The 15,254-nt window shown below is 32.4% G+C and overlaps 3 protein-coding genes across 3 annotated transcripts in view; all 3 read left to right on the forward strand.

Annotated features, from left to right (window-relative positions):
- Positions 1-3,395, forward strand: part of LOC111701672 (uncharacterized) — a 4,904-nt gene extending 1,509 nt beyond the window's left edge. The window contains exons 4-8 of the mRNA XM_023473065.1: positions 262-397; positions 1,093-1,180; positions 2,100-2,220; positions 2,665-2,723; positions 3,212-3,395. Of these exons, the coding sequence (XP_023328833.1) occupies positions 262-397; positions 1,093-1,180; positions 2,100-2,220; positions 2,665-2,723; positions 3,212-3,307 (500 nt within the window). The 3' untranslated portion in view covers positions 3,308-3,395. The remainder of the gene's footprint in view (positions 1-261; positions 398-1,092; positions 1,181-2,099; positions 2,221-2,664; positions 2,724-3,211) is intronic.
- A 512-nt stretch (positions 3,396-3,907) lies between these two features.
- Positions 3,908-8,409, forward strand: LOC111701663 (structural maintenance of chromosomes protein 6). The gene is made up of 9 exons (XM_023473054.1): positions 3,908-4,003; positions 4,189-4,230; positions 4,992-5,073; positions 5,625-5,691; positions 5,954-6,039; positions 7,060-7,170; positions 7,405-7,518; positions 8,164-8,262; positions 8,404-8,409. The coding sequence occupies exons 1-9, from the start codon at positions 3,975-3,977 to the stop codon at positions 8,407-8,409; spliced, it is 636 nt and encodes a 211-aa protein (XP_023328822.1). The 5' UTR covers positions 3,908-3,974.
- Positions 8,410-12,337: 3,928 nt separating this feature from the next.
- Positions 12,338-15,254, forward strand: part of LOC111701675 (structural maintenance of chromosomes protein 6) — a gene marked incomplete in the record, with an annotated part of 23,203 nt that continues 20,286 nt past the window's right edge. The window contains 2 exon segments of the mRNA XM_023473067.1: positions 12,338-12,456; positions 13,758-13,856. Of these exon segments, the coding sequence (XP_023328835.1) occupies positions 12,396-12,456; positions 13,758-13,856 (160 nt within the window).

Consider the following 15,254-nt stretch of genomic DNA (forward strand, 5'->3'; position numbering starts at 1 on the left):
TGGGGGGGGGGCAATAATGATAAGTATACGTATTAGGTTTTATTTATCCTAAAGATCGCGAATGAAATGTTTAGTCTCAACTCGTATAGTCCTAAGTTGATCTCGTTTTCCTGAGTTTTATCAAAGTTGGAAAAAATTAGTCCCAACATCTTTTTGCTCGGGCCTTATTTTAATCTTAATGGTGGCTTAGTCTTGAGACTAAATTCCTCTAGATTATTTAAATGGCGGTCTCAGATAAAATAAAGAACTTGAAATGTATAGAGTTGATTGGTGGAGGTGAACCTGTGACAAGGTTCCGAGGTTCCTCCTCCCGTCCTCCTCCCAGGGGAACCATCTCCAGTATTCAGGACGCGGCTCCAGATCCACCCTTGGACAATCTTGTAAGGGACCCTCTCAGGTAAATGGAGAAGCTCGTCCTAGACAGGCTACGGAGTCAGGTTTTAAACCAAGTTTTAGGCAGTCTTAGGGTTAATTTCATTTTGATGCGGATCCTCCTGGTTCCGCCCTGGTAAAAGTGGATCCGGATCCAAAACCGGATCTGGATCTAGGCCCTGCACATTTTTTTCAAGATTAACTTTTTTTTTTAAACAAACAAATATTCAAATGTTTTTTTCCTTTTCGCAAGTTTTTTTATAAAACCATTCAGAAATATGGACGTTTTTATTAGTCTACTATTAGGTAACAATTTTGATTTGTTTTTGAGAGGAAATGTCTTGGTTTTGTTTGATATTTTGCGGTTCCAACGGATCTAGTATCTTAAGCACTAGTTTTAGGTTTACAGTTGTTATTCAAGTTGAAGAGAGAAGAGACTTTTAACACAAATCAGTTATCAACCAATTTTAAAATTTAAAATATTTAAAATTATTTAAAGTATCTGTAATTATTAAATACCATTATAAAGCGAAAATTTTTGAACCCAATACTCAATTTTATCTTATTTATTATAAATATTTTGCATGTCTGTCTGTCCGCTTGTGTTCAATATATGATGTAATCTCTGTAGACGTGGGTTAACTACATATCTTGTGTGCCAATTTAAGCTGAAAAGAAGTGGTTCAGCTTATTCTACCGAGTTCAACTATTATTGTATAGGTCCGGTGTTGCAAAATCTGCTCCTCTCCCCGAAGTTTCCAGTCTCATTTGGGTTCTTCAAGCTCTTCTAACCTTTACTCTTCTTCAGGGATCAATATTAATTTATTTAATCTTCTACAGGGATCAATATTAATTTTATTTACTCTTCTACAGGGATCAATATTAATTTATTTACTCATCTACAGGGATCAATATTAATTTATTTACTCTTCTACAGAGATCAATATTAATTTTATTTACTCTTCTACAGGGATCAATATTAATTTATTTACTCTTCTACAGGGATCAATATTAATTTATTTACTCAAGTCAGAACTTTTTAATTGTGAATATTGATCTTCATCTAAGGAATAATTAATTTCGCTGAACTATTTTCAAAGATCCTCAAAGATGGGCTATCAAGTTCAATCGTACATGATCAACTATACTTCACTCAAAAGTGCTAATCTCTTAGAACTTTTTCAAATAGGATAAACCCCAATGAAATCATCAAATTTTTTTCTAAGATTTGGGAAAAGAAAGAAAAACCTGCGGTTCAACTTGTTAAAATGTTCATTGTTCATTCATCACATTTATATCGTGACGATTTTGACGATTTCGGCGATAAAATTGATAAAAAAAGACAGAGCAACTAAAGTTTTATTAAGAAATTCGCTTCAGCTAACAGAAAAGAATACATTGTAGAAAAGAAAGCAGGAAGTGGAATTCAGGGGTGTATAGTGTAAACTTTTCGAATAACCCGGGAACGGATTTTTGACGATTTTGGGGAAAAATTAAAAATTTGACATCAAGAGGCAAGTTTTTTCATACTTTTTGATATCTTGTTCCCAAAAGTTTATTTATTTTTCCCAATTCAGTGAATATAACTCTAAAAAAATTGCCCCCTTCTTCTGGAAAAAAAGGATGTTTAAAAAGGGAAGGGGGATTTTTTTTTGTTGAGAAAATATACATTTTACACTCCTGTTGTCGATCTTAATAAATAAATACAAATTTCATATTTTGATCAGTCTGGTTTCGGTGGATATATCCTTAACTCTGTTCTCCTTCCCTTCCTTCTACTCCTAGTCTCTCTTTATACTTTAGGACGGATCCATCTAGCGTCTTCAGTAGGATCTATTGTATCCGCAGGTAAATATTGGGGAGGGGGGAATATTTCTGAATCCTGTTTTAAAAGGATCCGTCAAACTCAAGTGAAGACGTAATTTCAAGTGACCCTTAATAAAAAACGTTAAATGCCCGATATTTGCTACGGTACCCTCTTAGCAAGGCCTTTTTCGGATGATCAATTACTGTTTTATGTATTTATAATGATATGAATTCCATCAATGTTCTGCCTGCATCTGCTGCATAAATGTATTCGCGGACTGAAGTTACTATTCCAAAGAATCGCAATTAAAAATTTCAGATGGAAAACAAGAATGGCTCCATCTTTTGTTGGTCAAAGTTTTAAGAGTACTAATGTGAATCGGGCATTTATTTTTATTAATTCATATTTGGACAGTCGATTGAAATCATGTTTATAGACCCGTAAATGTATTTTATATAAAGAAGTTTATTTACTTTGTTTTTTAGTTTTAGTGCTTTGTGGTCTTCGGCCAACTCTTGCTCATTTCCTCATACGAAGTATAGAGGTAAGAGAATATTTTTATTGTTGTTTTTAATTTTGTTCTTTTTGTAATTGTTCTTGTTCTGTATTCTTTTTTATTTTTATAGTTATTGTTATTGTTATTGTTATTGTTATTGTTATTGTTATTGTTATTGTTATTGTTATTGTTATTGTTATTGTTATTGTTATTGTTATTGTTATTGTTATTGTTATTGTTATTGTTATTGTTATTGTTATTGTTATTGTTATTGTTATTGTTATTGTTNTTGTGCTTGTGCTTGTGCTTGTGCTTGTGCTTGTGCTTGTGCTTGTGCTTGTGCTTGTGCTTGTGCTTGTGCTTGTGCTTGTGCTTGCGCTTGCGCTTGCGCTTGCGCTTGCGCTTGCGCTTGCGCTTGCGCTTGCGCTTGCGCTTGCGCTTGTTCTTGTTCTTGTTGATAGATATACTTATACTTATTGTTATTGTTTTCTTATTGTTATACCTATTGTTATTGTTATTGTTTTGTTATTGTTTAGATCGGAATTAGTGTGAGCCGACTGTTCTGTTTGTACCTAACCACCATTATTATTCTGCAGCAACTCCATACTACAATATTAGGATTTAGCAATTAATCAATCAATTAATCAATTTTTAATTTAATTATGTAGAATTCTAGTTTGCAAAGATAAATATACCTCTAATAATCTATGATGCAAAAATGTAAATATTTTAAGTATTTTGAATTGTTTTGTAATCTTTCTTTTACTTGAAATAAGTGATTTCATTTGATGAATCCGGGCTTAAAAACTGGATTCGGATTCAAAACCGGATTCTGCTCATAAATATGGGTTCAAATTTTAATTTTTCATAAAACAAAATCAAATTTTTTAACTTTTCTTTAGTCTTAGATATTTTTTTATGCAGACATTTTTTCGATGTATTGTTGAAGTTTTGCCATTCGGATCCGGTTTAAGGGATTGTTTATCCAATGGATCCGGATCCGGTTTAAGGGATTGTTTATCCAATGGATCCGGATCCGGATGCCAAGCAATTTTATCTATATTTCTGTCTTTGTGACAATGCATTTACATTTTTTTCTTGTCCCTTTTTTCTTGTCTGGAGGTTCAAATATATTGTGTTGAATAAAATGAAATATATGGATTTGATAAAAAATACTATGCAAATACTTTTTTTAATTAAAAATGGTTTAGCCCAAAATTCAATGTTTTTATTTTTAAATTTAAACACTTAAATTATTTATATTTCTTTTTTTTTTAATATTTTGAATTTTCAGACAGGATGCCGCCGGGGGTAAAGCGGAAGCGGAGGTAAAATATTTTAGGGGAACAAATTAATTTTTTTAAGCTTTAGTTTTTGTATGATATAACAAACTTTGATGGTATTTGATTAAAGTGAGGTTGAATTTTGTCATGGAAGATGTGATTGATTGATTGATTGAGTGAGTGATTGATTGATTGATTGAGTGATTGATTGATTGGTCGATTACTTGCAGGGAATCTGGATCAGACGACGAAGTGGTGCAAACTTCTGATGGGTAATTATATATTATTCAGATTTAAAGGAATTGTTAACGTAAATTTAAGTGGTAATTCTATTCAAGAATTACAGTGGTAATTCTATTCAAGAATTACATGTCCGATTAAATGAATTTGTATCTGAAAACTGCGGTTTTCCTATGAAAGTGACTAATGGATTTCTACTGAATATTTATCTTAAATCTTCAAATGGAACAATGATAATAAGTTTTGGATCAGATTGAATCCATTTAAATGCTGGATCACTGGTAACTACAATAATTTTCTGTTGAAACTAGAGGAATGTTAAAACAATTTTTGTTTCAACATCCAATGTGTTAAAAAGTTTGAGAAAGCTGTTTATTGTATATTGTAAAGATGGGCATGGTGTTTTTGTCTATGGTTTAAACATCTGAGATGGCTCCACTAAAATCTAAAATACGTTCTCTATGACAACACATTAAAAAAAATGTTTGAAAAAAATCCTGAAGAAAATAAAATAATTTTTTAAGCCTATGTCACTTCCAGGCTACCCTTGAGTATTCACAAAAATTTCAGCCCATTTGGTTCAGCCGTTTGGCCGAACGAATGTTTTGTTTTATTGTTTAGATTTAGCCAAATGTTAAAAAACGTATAATTTAACAATTTTGACAAAAAAAACCATCTGAGATTCTTTATTGAGTTCTAAAAAGTAAAAATGTCCTGAATGTTTTTAAAGTAACCAGCACACGACGCACATTTGTAGAAGATCAGAAGAGGACTAACGCCCTTAATGTTATAGAGGTGAAATGACTACTGGTTATATAACAAAGATAAAATTAACAGACTTCATGTGTCATCACGAATTTACATGGAAACCAAAGGTTAGTTGCACCCAGCACAGTAACTTAACAAAATTTATCTCTGCAATAAAATTGACGGCTTTTCTAAATTAATTTTCTTCAAGTTTCGAGTTGTATGTCAATGTTTTGTACTTTTTCAGGGACTTAAGATTAGCAAGTTGATTTTTTTTTAATTGCGAACCTACGCCTGATAATTTGTAAAAAATCTGTTAAAGATTAAAAAAAACATATTTTTGGGTCGCTAATGTGATAATTTGCATAACAGAATAACTTAAGTTTGGGGTTCCAATAATTTTATTTATTAATGAAAAAAAACACAAACACAAACACAAACACAAACACAAACACAAACACAAACACAAACACAAACACAAACACAAACACAAACACAAACACAAATCAAACACAAGCAGAAGCACTAGCACAAGCAATGAACATGAACATGAACATGAACATGAACATGAACATGAACATGAACATGAACATGAACATTTTAATACCATATCCGGCTTCAGGGAGCCAATTTGTTCTGCTCCGGATTCCAAAATGAAATGATTTGATTTTAATTTAAGGAAATCAACTTCTTGATTGGAGAAAATGGTTCCGGGAAAAGTTCAATTCTTCAAGGAATGGTTCTAGGTAGGTTGAGCACAGTTGGATAACTTTTAAAGGCTTTTTATTTGAGGGGGGGCACAGTGGGACATTTTAGGGGTTCAGGGGGGGTAATGGATTTTATCGCAATCTTCTGTTGAAAATGTATATGCATGTGCTTCATGATGAAAATGGGCAAAATAAATGACGTTTTATCTTTTCATTTTCCAACAAAATGTGATATATAAATATTAAATGTGTAGAATGGGTAAGTTTATTTGAATCGAAGATAATAAAACAAATCTTTAAGGTTTACTGGGTAAATCTAAGGTTACATCAAGGTTCAGCAAACTTGGGGATTTTGTTCGTAAAGACTGTCAGAAATCTGTGATTGAGGTGAGGCCGTTTTTTTAAAGACGTATTTCTCCTTTTAATTGTTCTTTGTGCATATTTTTCCTTTCAGTTGTTCTCTGGGCATATTTGTCCTTTTAGTTGTTTTCTGGGCATATTTGTCCTTTTAGTTGTTTTCTGGGCATATTTGTCCTTTTAGTTGTTCTCTGGGCATATTTGTCCTTTTAGTTGTTCTCTGGGCATATTTGTCCTTTTAGTTGTTTTCTGGGCATATTTGTCCTTTTAATTGTTTTCTGGGCATATTTGTCCTTTTAGTTGTTCTCTGGGCATATTTGTCCTTTTAATTGTTTTCTGGGCATATTTGTCCTTTTAATTGTTTTCTGGGCATATTTGTCCTCAGTTTTTTTTCTATCCATACTTGATTTTAAATTTTATTATTAATAGACATATTTGCCCTTAAATTGTTTTCTGAACATAAATGCCCTTTAATTGTTTGTTAATCATATATCCCCTTAAAGGGAGTGACCCGCACTGTATGGTAATTGAATTGAGAATGTAGTATTGTAGAGAAATTTTTAGCATTGAATTGTATTCAGATATCTCTAATCTTGAATATATTCAGATATCTCTAATCTTGAATATATTCAGATATCTCTAATCTTGAATACATGATATCTCTAATCTTGAATACATTAAGATATCTCTAATCATCTTGTATATATTCAGATATTTCTAATCTTGAATTGTATTCAGATATCTCTAATCTTGAATATATTCTGATATCTCTAATCTTGAATAAATTAAGATATCTTTAATCTTTTATATATTCAGAAATCTCCAATCTTAAATATATTTAGATATCTCTAATCTTAAATAAATTAAGATATCTCTAATCTTGAATATATTCAAATATCACTAATCTTGAATATAATCAGATATCTCTAATCTTCATCATATTCAGATATTACTAATCTTGAATATATTCAAATATCTCTAATCTTAAATATATTCAAATATCTCTAATCTTAAATATATTCAGATATCTCTAATCTTGAATATATTCAGATATCTCTATGCAATGAAGGAAAAGATGCCTGGGATCCGAAAACCTACGGAAATACTATTATCGTCCAAAGAACAATTTATGCATCAAAAGCCAATAAACTTTTACTTCAGGAAACTTGAATCATTTTGACAAAGATAAATATCTGAATTTTTTTCCGTCTTGAAATATAAAGTTTAATTTATCACCCTCCGCCCTCATCTCCAAGTTTCGTGAATTGTTTTTTTTTTGGGGGGGGGGGGGTTAAAACTTTGAAAATTAAAGTTTTATTGTTTCAATGGGGACCAATGATAGATCCTTGAGGAACACCTTTCTCCAAATATTAAAAAATGACAACGTTTCATCAGAATTGGAAAGGGGAGACGGTATTTCAGGAAGAAAAGAAGGCTCGGGACGAGCTCTCAAGGATTCTTCATAAATTTGATATTTTTATAGATAATCCTCTCGTTATACTTCAGCAGGTTAGTTTCCTGTATTCATTCAGAAGATAATCTGAAGCAAAGCATTTTTCGAAATGTCTTCTATACCACTAATTCAATCATTTACTTATTTATTTATTCTATCATTCATTTATTGATTCATACTTTCATGTACTCATTATATCATTAATTTATTAATTTATTCATTGATTCATTGATTCATTGATTCATTGATTCATTTATTCATTTATTCATTTATTCATTTATTCATTTATTCATTTATTCATTTATTCATTTATTGATAAACCAAATAAGATGACAATTTTTGAGGGAACATTCGATTTTTTTCAAAATTAGAATTTTTTTGAAGTATTTCTAAAATTCTACGGGCAATGCCGGGCAATAAGAGCTAGTTTAAAATAAAACTTAAACTTAAGCCATGTGGTTAGATTGGTATAAACAAAGAGCAACGACAAAGAATTAGAAATAAAATTGCTATGTGTTTATTCCTATGCGAAGTAAAGAAAAAAACTTAAAAAGAAAAAAAGAAAAGAATTTATTAAGGAAATATAAAATGACCAAGAATTAAGATTGGTATTCTACAGATAAAAGGCCACCGAGTTTCTCAGAGAACGGTTTAAGAATCTTCTTTGATTGATTTTCTAAAAATCACTTTTTTGATGTTAGGAGGTTGCAAAATCATTGCTGAACGATCTGAAGCCTGAGAAGATGTTTATGTTCATCATGAAGGCCACAATGTTAGAGGAAATAAGAAGTTGGTATAAGGTACATTTCATTAGAGAGGGACTGTAAGCGTAATTTCAAGTGACCCTCCAGACAAAGTTGACAATGCCCGATATAAAACGATACCCTCGAAATCTTAATCTGATCAAAAATGTGAGATCGATTTAAAACGTTTGTGTTTAGGCATAATTTTACTTATTGTAACGCAAACGTTTCGAACAATCAAGTATAAATAAATAAATAAAACAGTCACCCATCTGTCCGAAGAGAGTTTTGGGAAGAGCCCACATCACCGCACCATCCCCAAAGGGAGTAGCGGGGTGTCATTGATGGTTGGCCACACAGGCCAAAGTGTGTGTATAAAATGTGTAAAAGTTCAAAACGAACTAATTTATTGCACATCATGAACTGTATCTAGGAGAAACCTGACTGCGAAGGAGTTGGAACTGGAGAGTGTAGAAAAGAGAAGGGATTGTATTCATGAAAACTTAATTCTCCAACACAAGGTTGGTTTGTTGGTTTATTAATACCCTAGCTTGGGAACCCAGCGTTGCACAGGGTACTCGTTACTCCCGCCGTTTACCCGATTTTAAACGATTTTTACCGGGAAACTAAAAACGCTATAAAAGTCGTTCCACTCAAATTAGAATCTCAAAACTAAGCTAAGAACATTCCCGTGGGTCTCCCAAGTTCCCCAATCAAAATGTGAGGCAAATCGGTCCATGGGTTCCTGAGTTATGATCTGACACATAAACAAACAAACGAACAAACAAACGGACAACAGATATTACAACTTTATATATATAGATGATTAGGGTCCCTGAAGAGGACTATAAACGTAATTTAAACTTCTATATATTATTTCATTGAAGAAGAACAAGGAGATTATGGACAAGATGAAGGAGCTGGAGGAGAGCATCAGGGGGGAGAGCGAGGAGTGCAAGAAGGATGTAAGTATTTATTCTTTTTAATGAATGAATCAATCAATCATTCATTTAATCAATCAATCATTCAATCAATTAAACATTAAATCAATCAATCAATCAATAAAAAGAAATATAACATTTGGTAGAAAATTGGTCGATTTTGTATAAAAGTGACCGACGACGGATTGGCTGGTTTAGGAGTTGCAGGAGAGGATAAAGGAGGACAACGCTAGGATGGAGAAGGATCAAGAATTCAGGAAAACTGTTAAGGTGGGAAACCATTTTCAATTTCATAAGAGGTCGGAACTCGTTAATCTTAAATGCTTGGTCTCATGAAGAATAAGAAATTCAAAATAATGATGAAAAAGAGTTAATTTATTTTAACCTTTATTATTGCGTAAATTGCAATTGAGAAATATGTTCTTAAACGTTTAATTGGTTTACTGTAAAAAAAATTTTACAATTTTTTTTGTCGTTATTTAATAATTTTAGAAAATCGATTCTCGAAACTTAACCACCCAAATGGATGTTTTTGAACGTCGACTTTGCGATCAAGCTCAGAAATTATATGTTATAAATACATGTTTTATGACTCAAATTAATCCTAAAAAAATTCTCCACAATACTACAAAATCAGTTCAACATGCATTGCGGGTCACTCCTTTTAATGCGGAATTTATAGTGACAATTTTATATGTAGGATTTCTTTGTGGCGTATTTTTTCTGTGACCGTCTGACTATTTATTTTTATTTTTATTGCTTAGCTTGGTTTTGGTTTTCATGGTACGTTGGTTTCAGAGATCTTTCTTCCAATATTTTGCGGTTTAGTGTTGTTTGTTTAAGTAAGAAAAATTATTGTAAAAACGTTTGATTTACTCATAATGTTCAGGAACTAAGTTGGAAGAAAATCCATTTACTCAAGTAAGTTTTTTTTTAACCATTTTTTATTTTTTTTTAACATTACGCGTTTCTAGCAGAAATTCCCTTAAAATCAGATTTACTACAGAAATTTCAAAAATGAAAAAGAAAATGGCATCACAATATAATATTTATTTTGTTTTTAATTCCAAAATATTATTTTTCCGACGGAGGAATGATGATTCAGAATGGATGTAAACTTTTTAAAGTAATATCCTGTAACCAAACGTGTTAACAATTTAGATGTTTGTGCTCGAGCTGGGGGGGGATATTTTATTAATGCAAATATCCCCGTCATGTATTTGTTTAAGCAAACAATCTTGAGGAATATAGTTTTTCCTTATTTAATAATTTCCGAAGCGCCGCGCCGTGGCTTGGAGGTTAAAATCTGCATATATATCTGTATCTCTTTATACTGCATAGTGCTGTATTTTGTGATAATTTTTTTTAATCTTTCAAGAGAAAAAAGAAAGAACTAGTCAAAAAGCGATCGATTTAAAACGTTTGTGTTTAGGCATAATTTTACTTATTGTAACGCAAACGTTTCGAACAATCAAGTATAAAATGTGTAAAANCCACACATCACCTTATAATTAAAAAAATATTAAAAAATTTTAAAAAAAGATAATTAGTAACTTTGTTAATAGAGATCTGGGAAAAGATATCCAAGAAAAACAACAGTATAGGAATCTACTAAGTAGAGTAGAAGTACAGAACCCGGACACACTTCTAGAACTCAGGTAGAGTACAGGGACCTACTCAGTAAAATAGAAATACAGAACCCGGACACACTTCTAGAACTCAGGTAGAGTACAAGGACCTACTCAGTAGAGTAGAAATACAGAACCCGGACACACTTCTAGAACTCGGGTAGAGTACAAGGACCTACTCAGTAGTCAGTACTCAGTAGAGTAGGAATACAGAACCCGGTCACTCTTCTAAAACTCAGATATAGTACTGGGACCTACTTAGTAGAATAGAAGTATAGAACCCGGACACTCTTCTAGAATTCAGGTAGTGTACAAGGATCTACTAAGTAGAGTAGATGTACAGAACCCGGACACCTCTAGAACTCTGTTAGAGAACATGGATCTACTTAGTAGAGTAGAAGTACAAAATCCGGTAACTCTTCTAGAGCTCTGGTAGAGTACACTGTACAGGGATCTACTAAGTAGAATACGAATAAGAATAAAAAATAATAATAATGATAATATTATTTGTGAAGGCTGCGAAAGGAGAGGTTTGACCAGGAGGATTTGAAGATAAACCTGGAGATATCTGAGAGTAAGGAGGCTGTAGAAGCCTGCAGTAGGATCAAGGATGAGAAGGAAGAGGAACTAGACAACTGTACAAAGAATATTAGAGGTAGTTTAAAATGGGAATGGTCATGATTTTTGATCAGGGGTTCAATACTATTGATTGAACCATCCAATATGATTGATTGATATTAGGGGCAGAAATTAACCATGTTGTTATTGTAAACAATAGGAAGTTTAGTGTCAAGTTGAAGAAAAATTCCATACTGCAGAATGTACACTGCAAGGGAGGCTTTATTTTTCTGTATATTATAATTTAACTTATTTATTGATTTGCATCTTCTAACACCTCAAATGCAGTGCACATTTCTGACATACACAAAAACCTTGCCAAGTTCAAAATGACACAGAAAGTGTATTTTCATGTACTCTCAACCCCGATTTCATTTGGGATCAGAAATGGAATTGTATGGACCCCTGTTTTTGATTAGAACACATAAAAAATCTAATTATTTCTTATTTTTTATTTGAAAATAGTCGGATATAAAATATATTAGTGATCACTTTCTTTTATCCTTTCGTATTAATAATCATTTCTGTTATTTTTTTATTTCTTGTTTTTGTATACTTCAGTGAGACCCCCATAAAAATGCATTTGCATTTGCATTTGCATTTGCATTTGCATTTGCATTTGCATTTGCATTTATTTCCCCTTTAATCTTGGTACAGAAGAACCTGATAAATATAGATCTTAAGATTGAAAGCTCCCAATTTATTTATTTCTACTGTAGAGGTTCATCTGTACTCTAGTTTCCTTAAAGAGAGTGAGAAGTGTTTAATGCTGCCTACATTGTTTCTGTAGCAAGATATCCGCAAGTTACTTTTCTAGTGACACCACGAATGAAATAATTCAGTTTTCAAAGAGAAATAATATCATGAGCTTTCTTGATCAGGCAAAGTTTTAATGGTACCGTTGTGAATCAGAGGGTCACTTGTAATCAAATCTTAGTAATGGTATCCGTAATCTCTCCCTTTAGATTTAGGAACCAGAAGCTTGGCCCCGTATGGTAGAGACATGATAAACCTAGATATATTGATAAACAACTCAAAGACGACATTTAGCAAACTTCCGATAGGTATCATTACTTTTTTTACATCTTGGAGTATACACAGGGCGAGTAAAAAAAAAAACCGGGATTTTCGAGGTTTTGGACTAAATTTTCTAAATTTTTGTTTAGTTGAAATTTTAGGCATAACAAAATGGAATAAATATATTCAAAAAAAATTTTAGACCATTAAAAATCTGCGAAAACCAATTTTTGTTGAATAAATAAAATTTTTAGCCAAAATTAGAAAAAAATGTCTATTTTATTATTTCCAAAATTGCATAAAAATGTTCGTAAATGTTATGGAATAATAACCTTGGAACTGTGACGACTTCAAGAATGCAAATAATGGGCAATAATCCGAAGAACAAAACAAAGATCCAAAACATCGATTATCTCGTTTTTTTTACTCACCCTGTATATTTTCTTTAAAATTATTCCCCCCCCCCCCTCATTCTCTTGAAAATATTTTTTTTTTGAGATGTGACGTGTAGTTATGGGAGTAAATTTCTGAAAGGGGATTTTCCCCAGAGCATCGAAAATCATTTCTTTCTTGGATTTTGAAATTAATCTATATAGAAAAGCTCTTCGCTCATATTAATCATCTTGATTAATCCAGATTGATCTTAATTAATTTTGATTGATCTTGATTAATTTTGATTGATCATGATTAATTTTGATTGATCTTGATTGATCTAGATTGATCTAGATTGATCTTGATTGATCTTGATTGATCTTGATTGATCTTGATTGATCTTGATTGATCTTGATTGATCTTGATTGATCTTGATTGATCTTGATTGATCTAGATTGATCTAGATTGAGCTAGATTGATCTTGATTGATCTAGATTGAGCTAGATTGAGCTAGATTGATCTTGATTGATCTTGATTGATCTTGATTGATCTTGATTGATCTTGATTGATCTTGATTGATCTTGATTGATCTTGATTGATGTTAATTGATCTTGATTGATCTTGATTGATCTTGATTGATCTTGATCAATCTTGATCAATCTTTATTGAACTTTATTAGTTGATCTTGTTTGATGTTGATCGAGTTTGATTGATAAAAATTTATTTTGAATTAAAATTTTAAATTTTAAATGATCTCAAGTGATCTAGATTGAACCAGAATAATCTTGATTGATGTTGATTGATAAAAATTAAATTTGACTATTATTGATTGATCTTGAATAATCATGATTAGTTTTGGTTAATCATGGACTGAAAGATGGAGCTCTAAATGTATTCAGAAGTAATTCTGTGTCTATACATTCTTTGGAATGTATAATCCTTCCAATGATTCATCTTGATTGATCGTTTGTCTCAGGTCCTGTTGGACGACATATAAGACTAAAGGAGAATGCAGATGATGAGAGTGAAGATAAAAAGACTGCACTGATTATAGAGAGCCTTATTAGACAAGACGGTAAGTAAGTAAAGGGTAGGAATACAGCAAAGGGATAAGTTTTAACTGGAAGGGGGGGGGGTTCTTCTAAGAGAGGAAGAGTAAAGGAGGGAGGGGTGGCTGCTCTCAGGGTTTTGGAATTGCTCCCAGGGTTTTGGAAGGCTCCCAGGATTTTGGAGTTGTTTCCAGGGTTGGAGTAAAATGTGAAAATTCATCCAACTTTTTATGAAAATTCCTTAAAAAGGGCACTTTAAAACCGAAAATTGAAAAAAGGGCTCTACTACCCCTTTTTTACTGTCTTTGTTAAGATATTTGCAGGGGAAAAAATCGCAAATTTCAGTCAAAGTAGCCTGTGGGATCATATAGTTTTGATAAGCCAAACTGACGACATTTCTACGTTTCCCATTTCCCCATTTCCCAATACCTTAACCTTGGATCCGTCCTGTGCTCGCTGGCCGAAAATCACTTACAAACATTTCACTCTTGAGCATAAAGAGCTACATACACAATCACTGCCTTAATTACACTCGCCGTTGGTAGAAACGTATATATCTTAATTTATACTTGGTTTAAATACAGCAACAGTTGCGGTGAATTACTGAAAAAAATACATAAGTTAAACATATTTATTAAACATTTNAAGGCAGCAGGGCAGGGGGATTTTACAGTACGTACAGTAATGGTTTATATGAAAGTACTGTATTTTACACACCTAGGTGGAAGTGTTAATCAATGGTCATTACATAAGGATGCAAATCATACATCATTATCTGAAACATTTGAACTTTTTAAATCAATTTACTTTACTTTAAAATCAATGCTGGTCTTGAATATAAAATTGGCATAAGGCTATATAGATAAAATTGAGTATTATACAACACAGATAAAATTGATAATTATAACATTACTTTTAGAATAGTCAGCTTATCCCAGATCTTTATGCCACTGAAGTTGAATCTTGGCTTGTAGATTTGAAGTTATTGTTGTAGAATAGTGTAGATCAAACTCCTGTGTTCTCCTAATATATTGAGATATTTCACGTCCTCTCCTAGTAGACATCTTAGAGCTATCATTGGCGACATTTTCCCATCTCTGAAATCCTATGTCAGGCTAAAAAGCCGTGACCTAGAATGGATTTTTAGGTATTAGGTACTTTCCCAAAGGCATTTTCCCAAGTGGCAACTTCCCAAATGTGAAACTTCCCAAGTCTGTCCTTGCCGCAGAGCTCGGCCCCCAACCTGTTTTAGCTGCGACGCTCGGTCCCCATTGCAGCCTGCGGCGTTTCAAAAGGGCCTAACCTAACCTTAGGGAACTTGTCGCTTAAGAAAATGATACTTGGGAAGTCGCCCTTGGGAAAATGCTTTTGGGAAAGTACCTAACACCATGAGGGCATACCCCCCCATCTGTGAAGATTTGAAA

This window comes from Eurytemora carolleeae, unplaced genomic scaffold (genome assembly GCF_000591075.1).
Source record: "Eurytemora carolleeae unplaced genomic scaffold, Eaff_2.0 scaffold294, whole genome shotgun sequence".
Lineage (NCBI taxonomy): Eukaryota > Metazoa > Arthropoda > Copepoda > Calanoida > Temoridae > Eurytemora > Eurytemora carolleeae.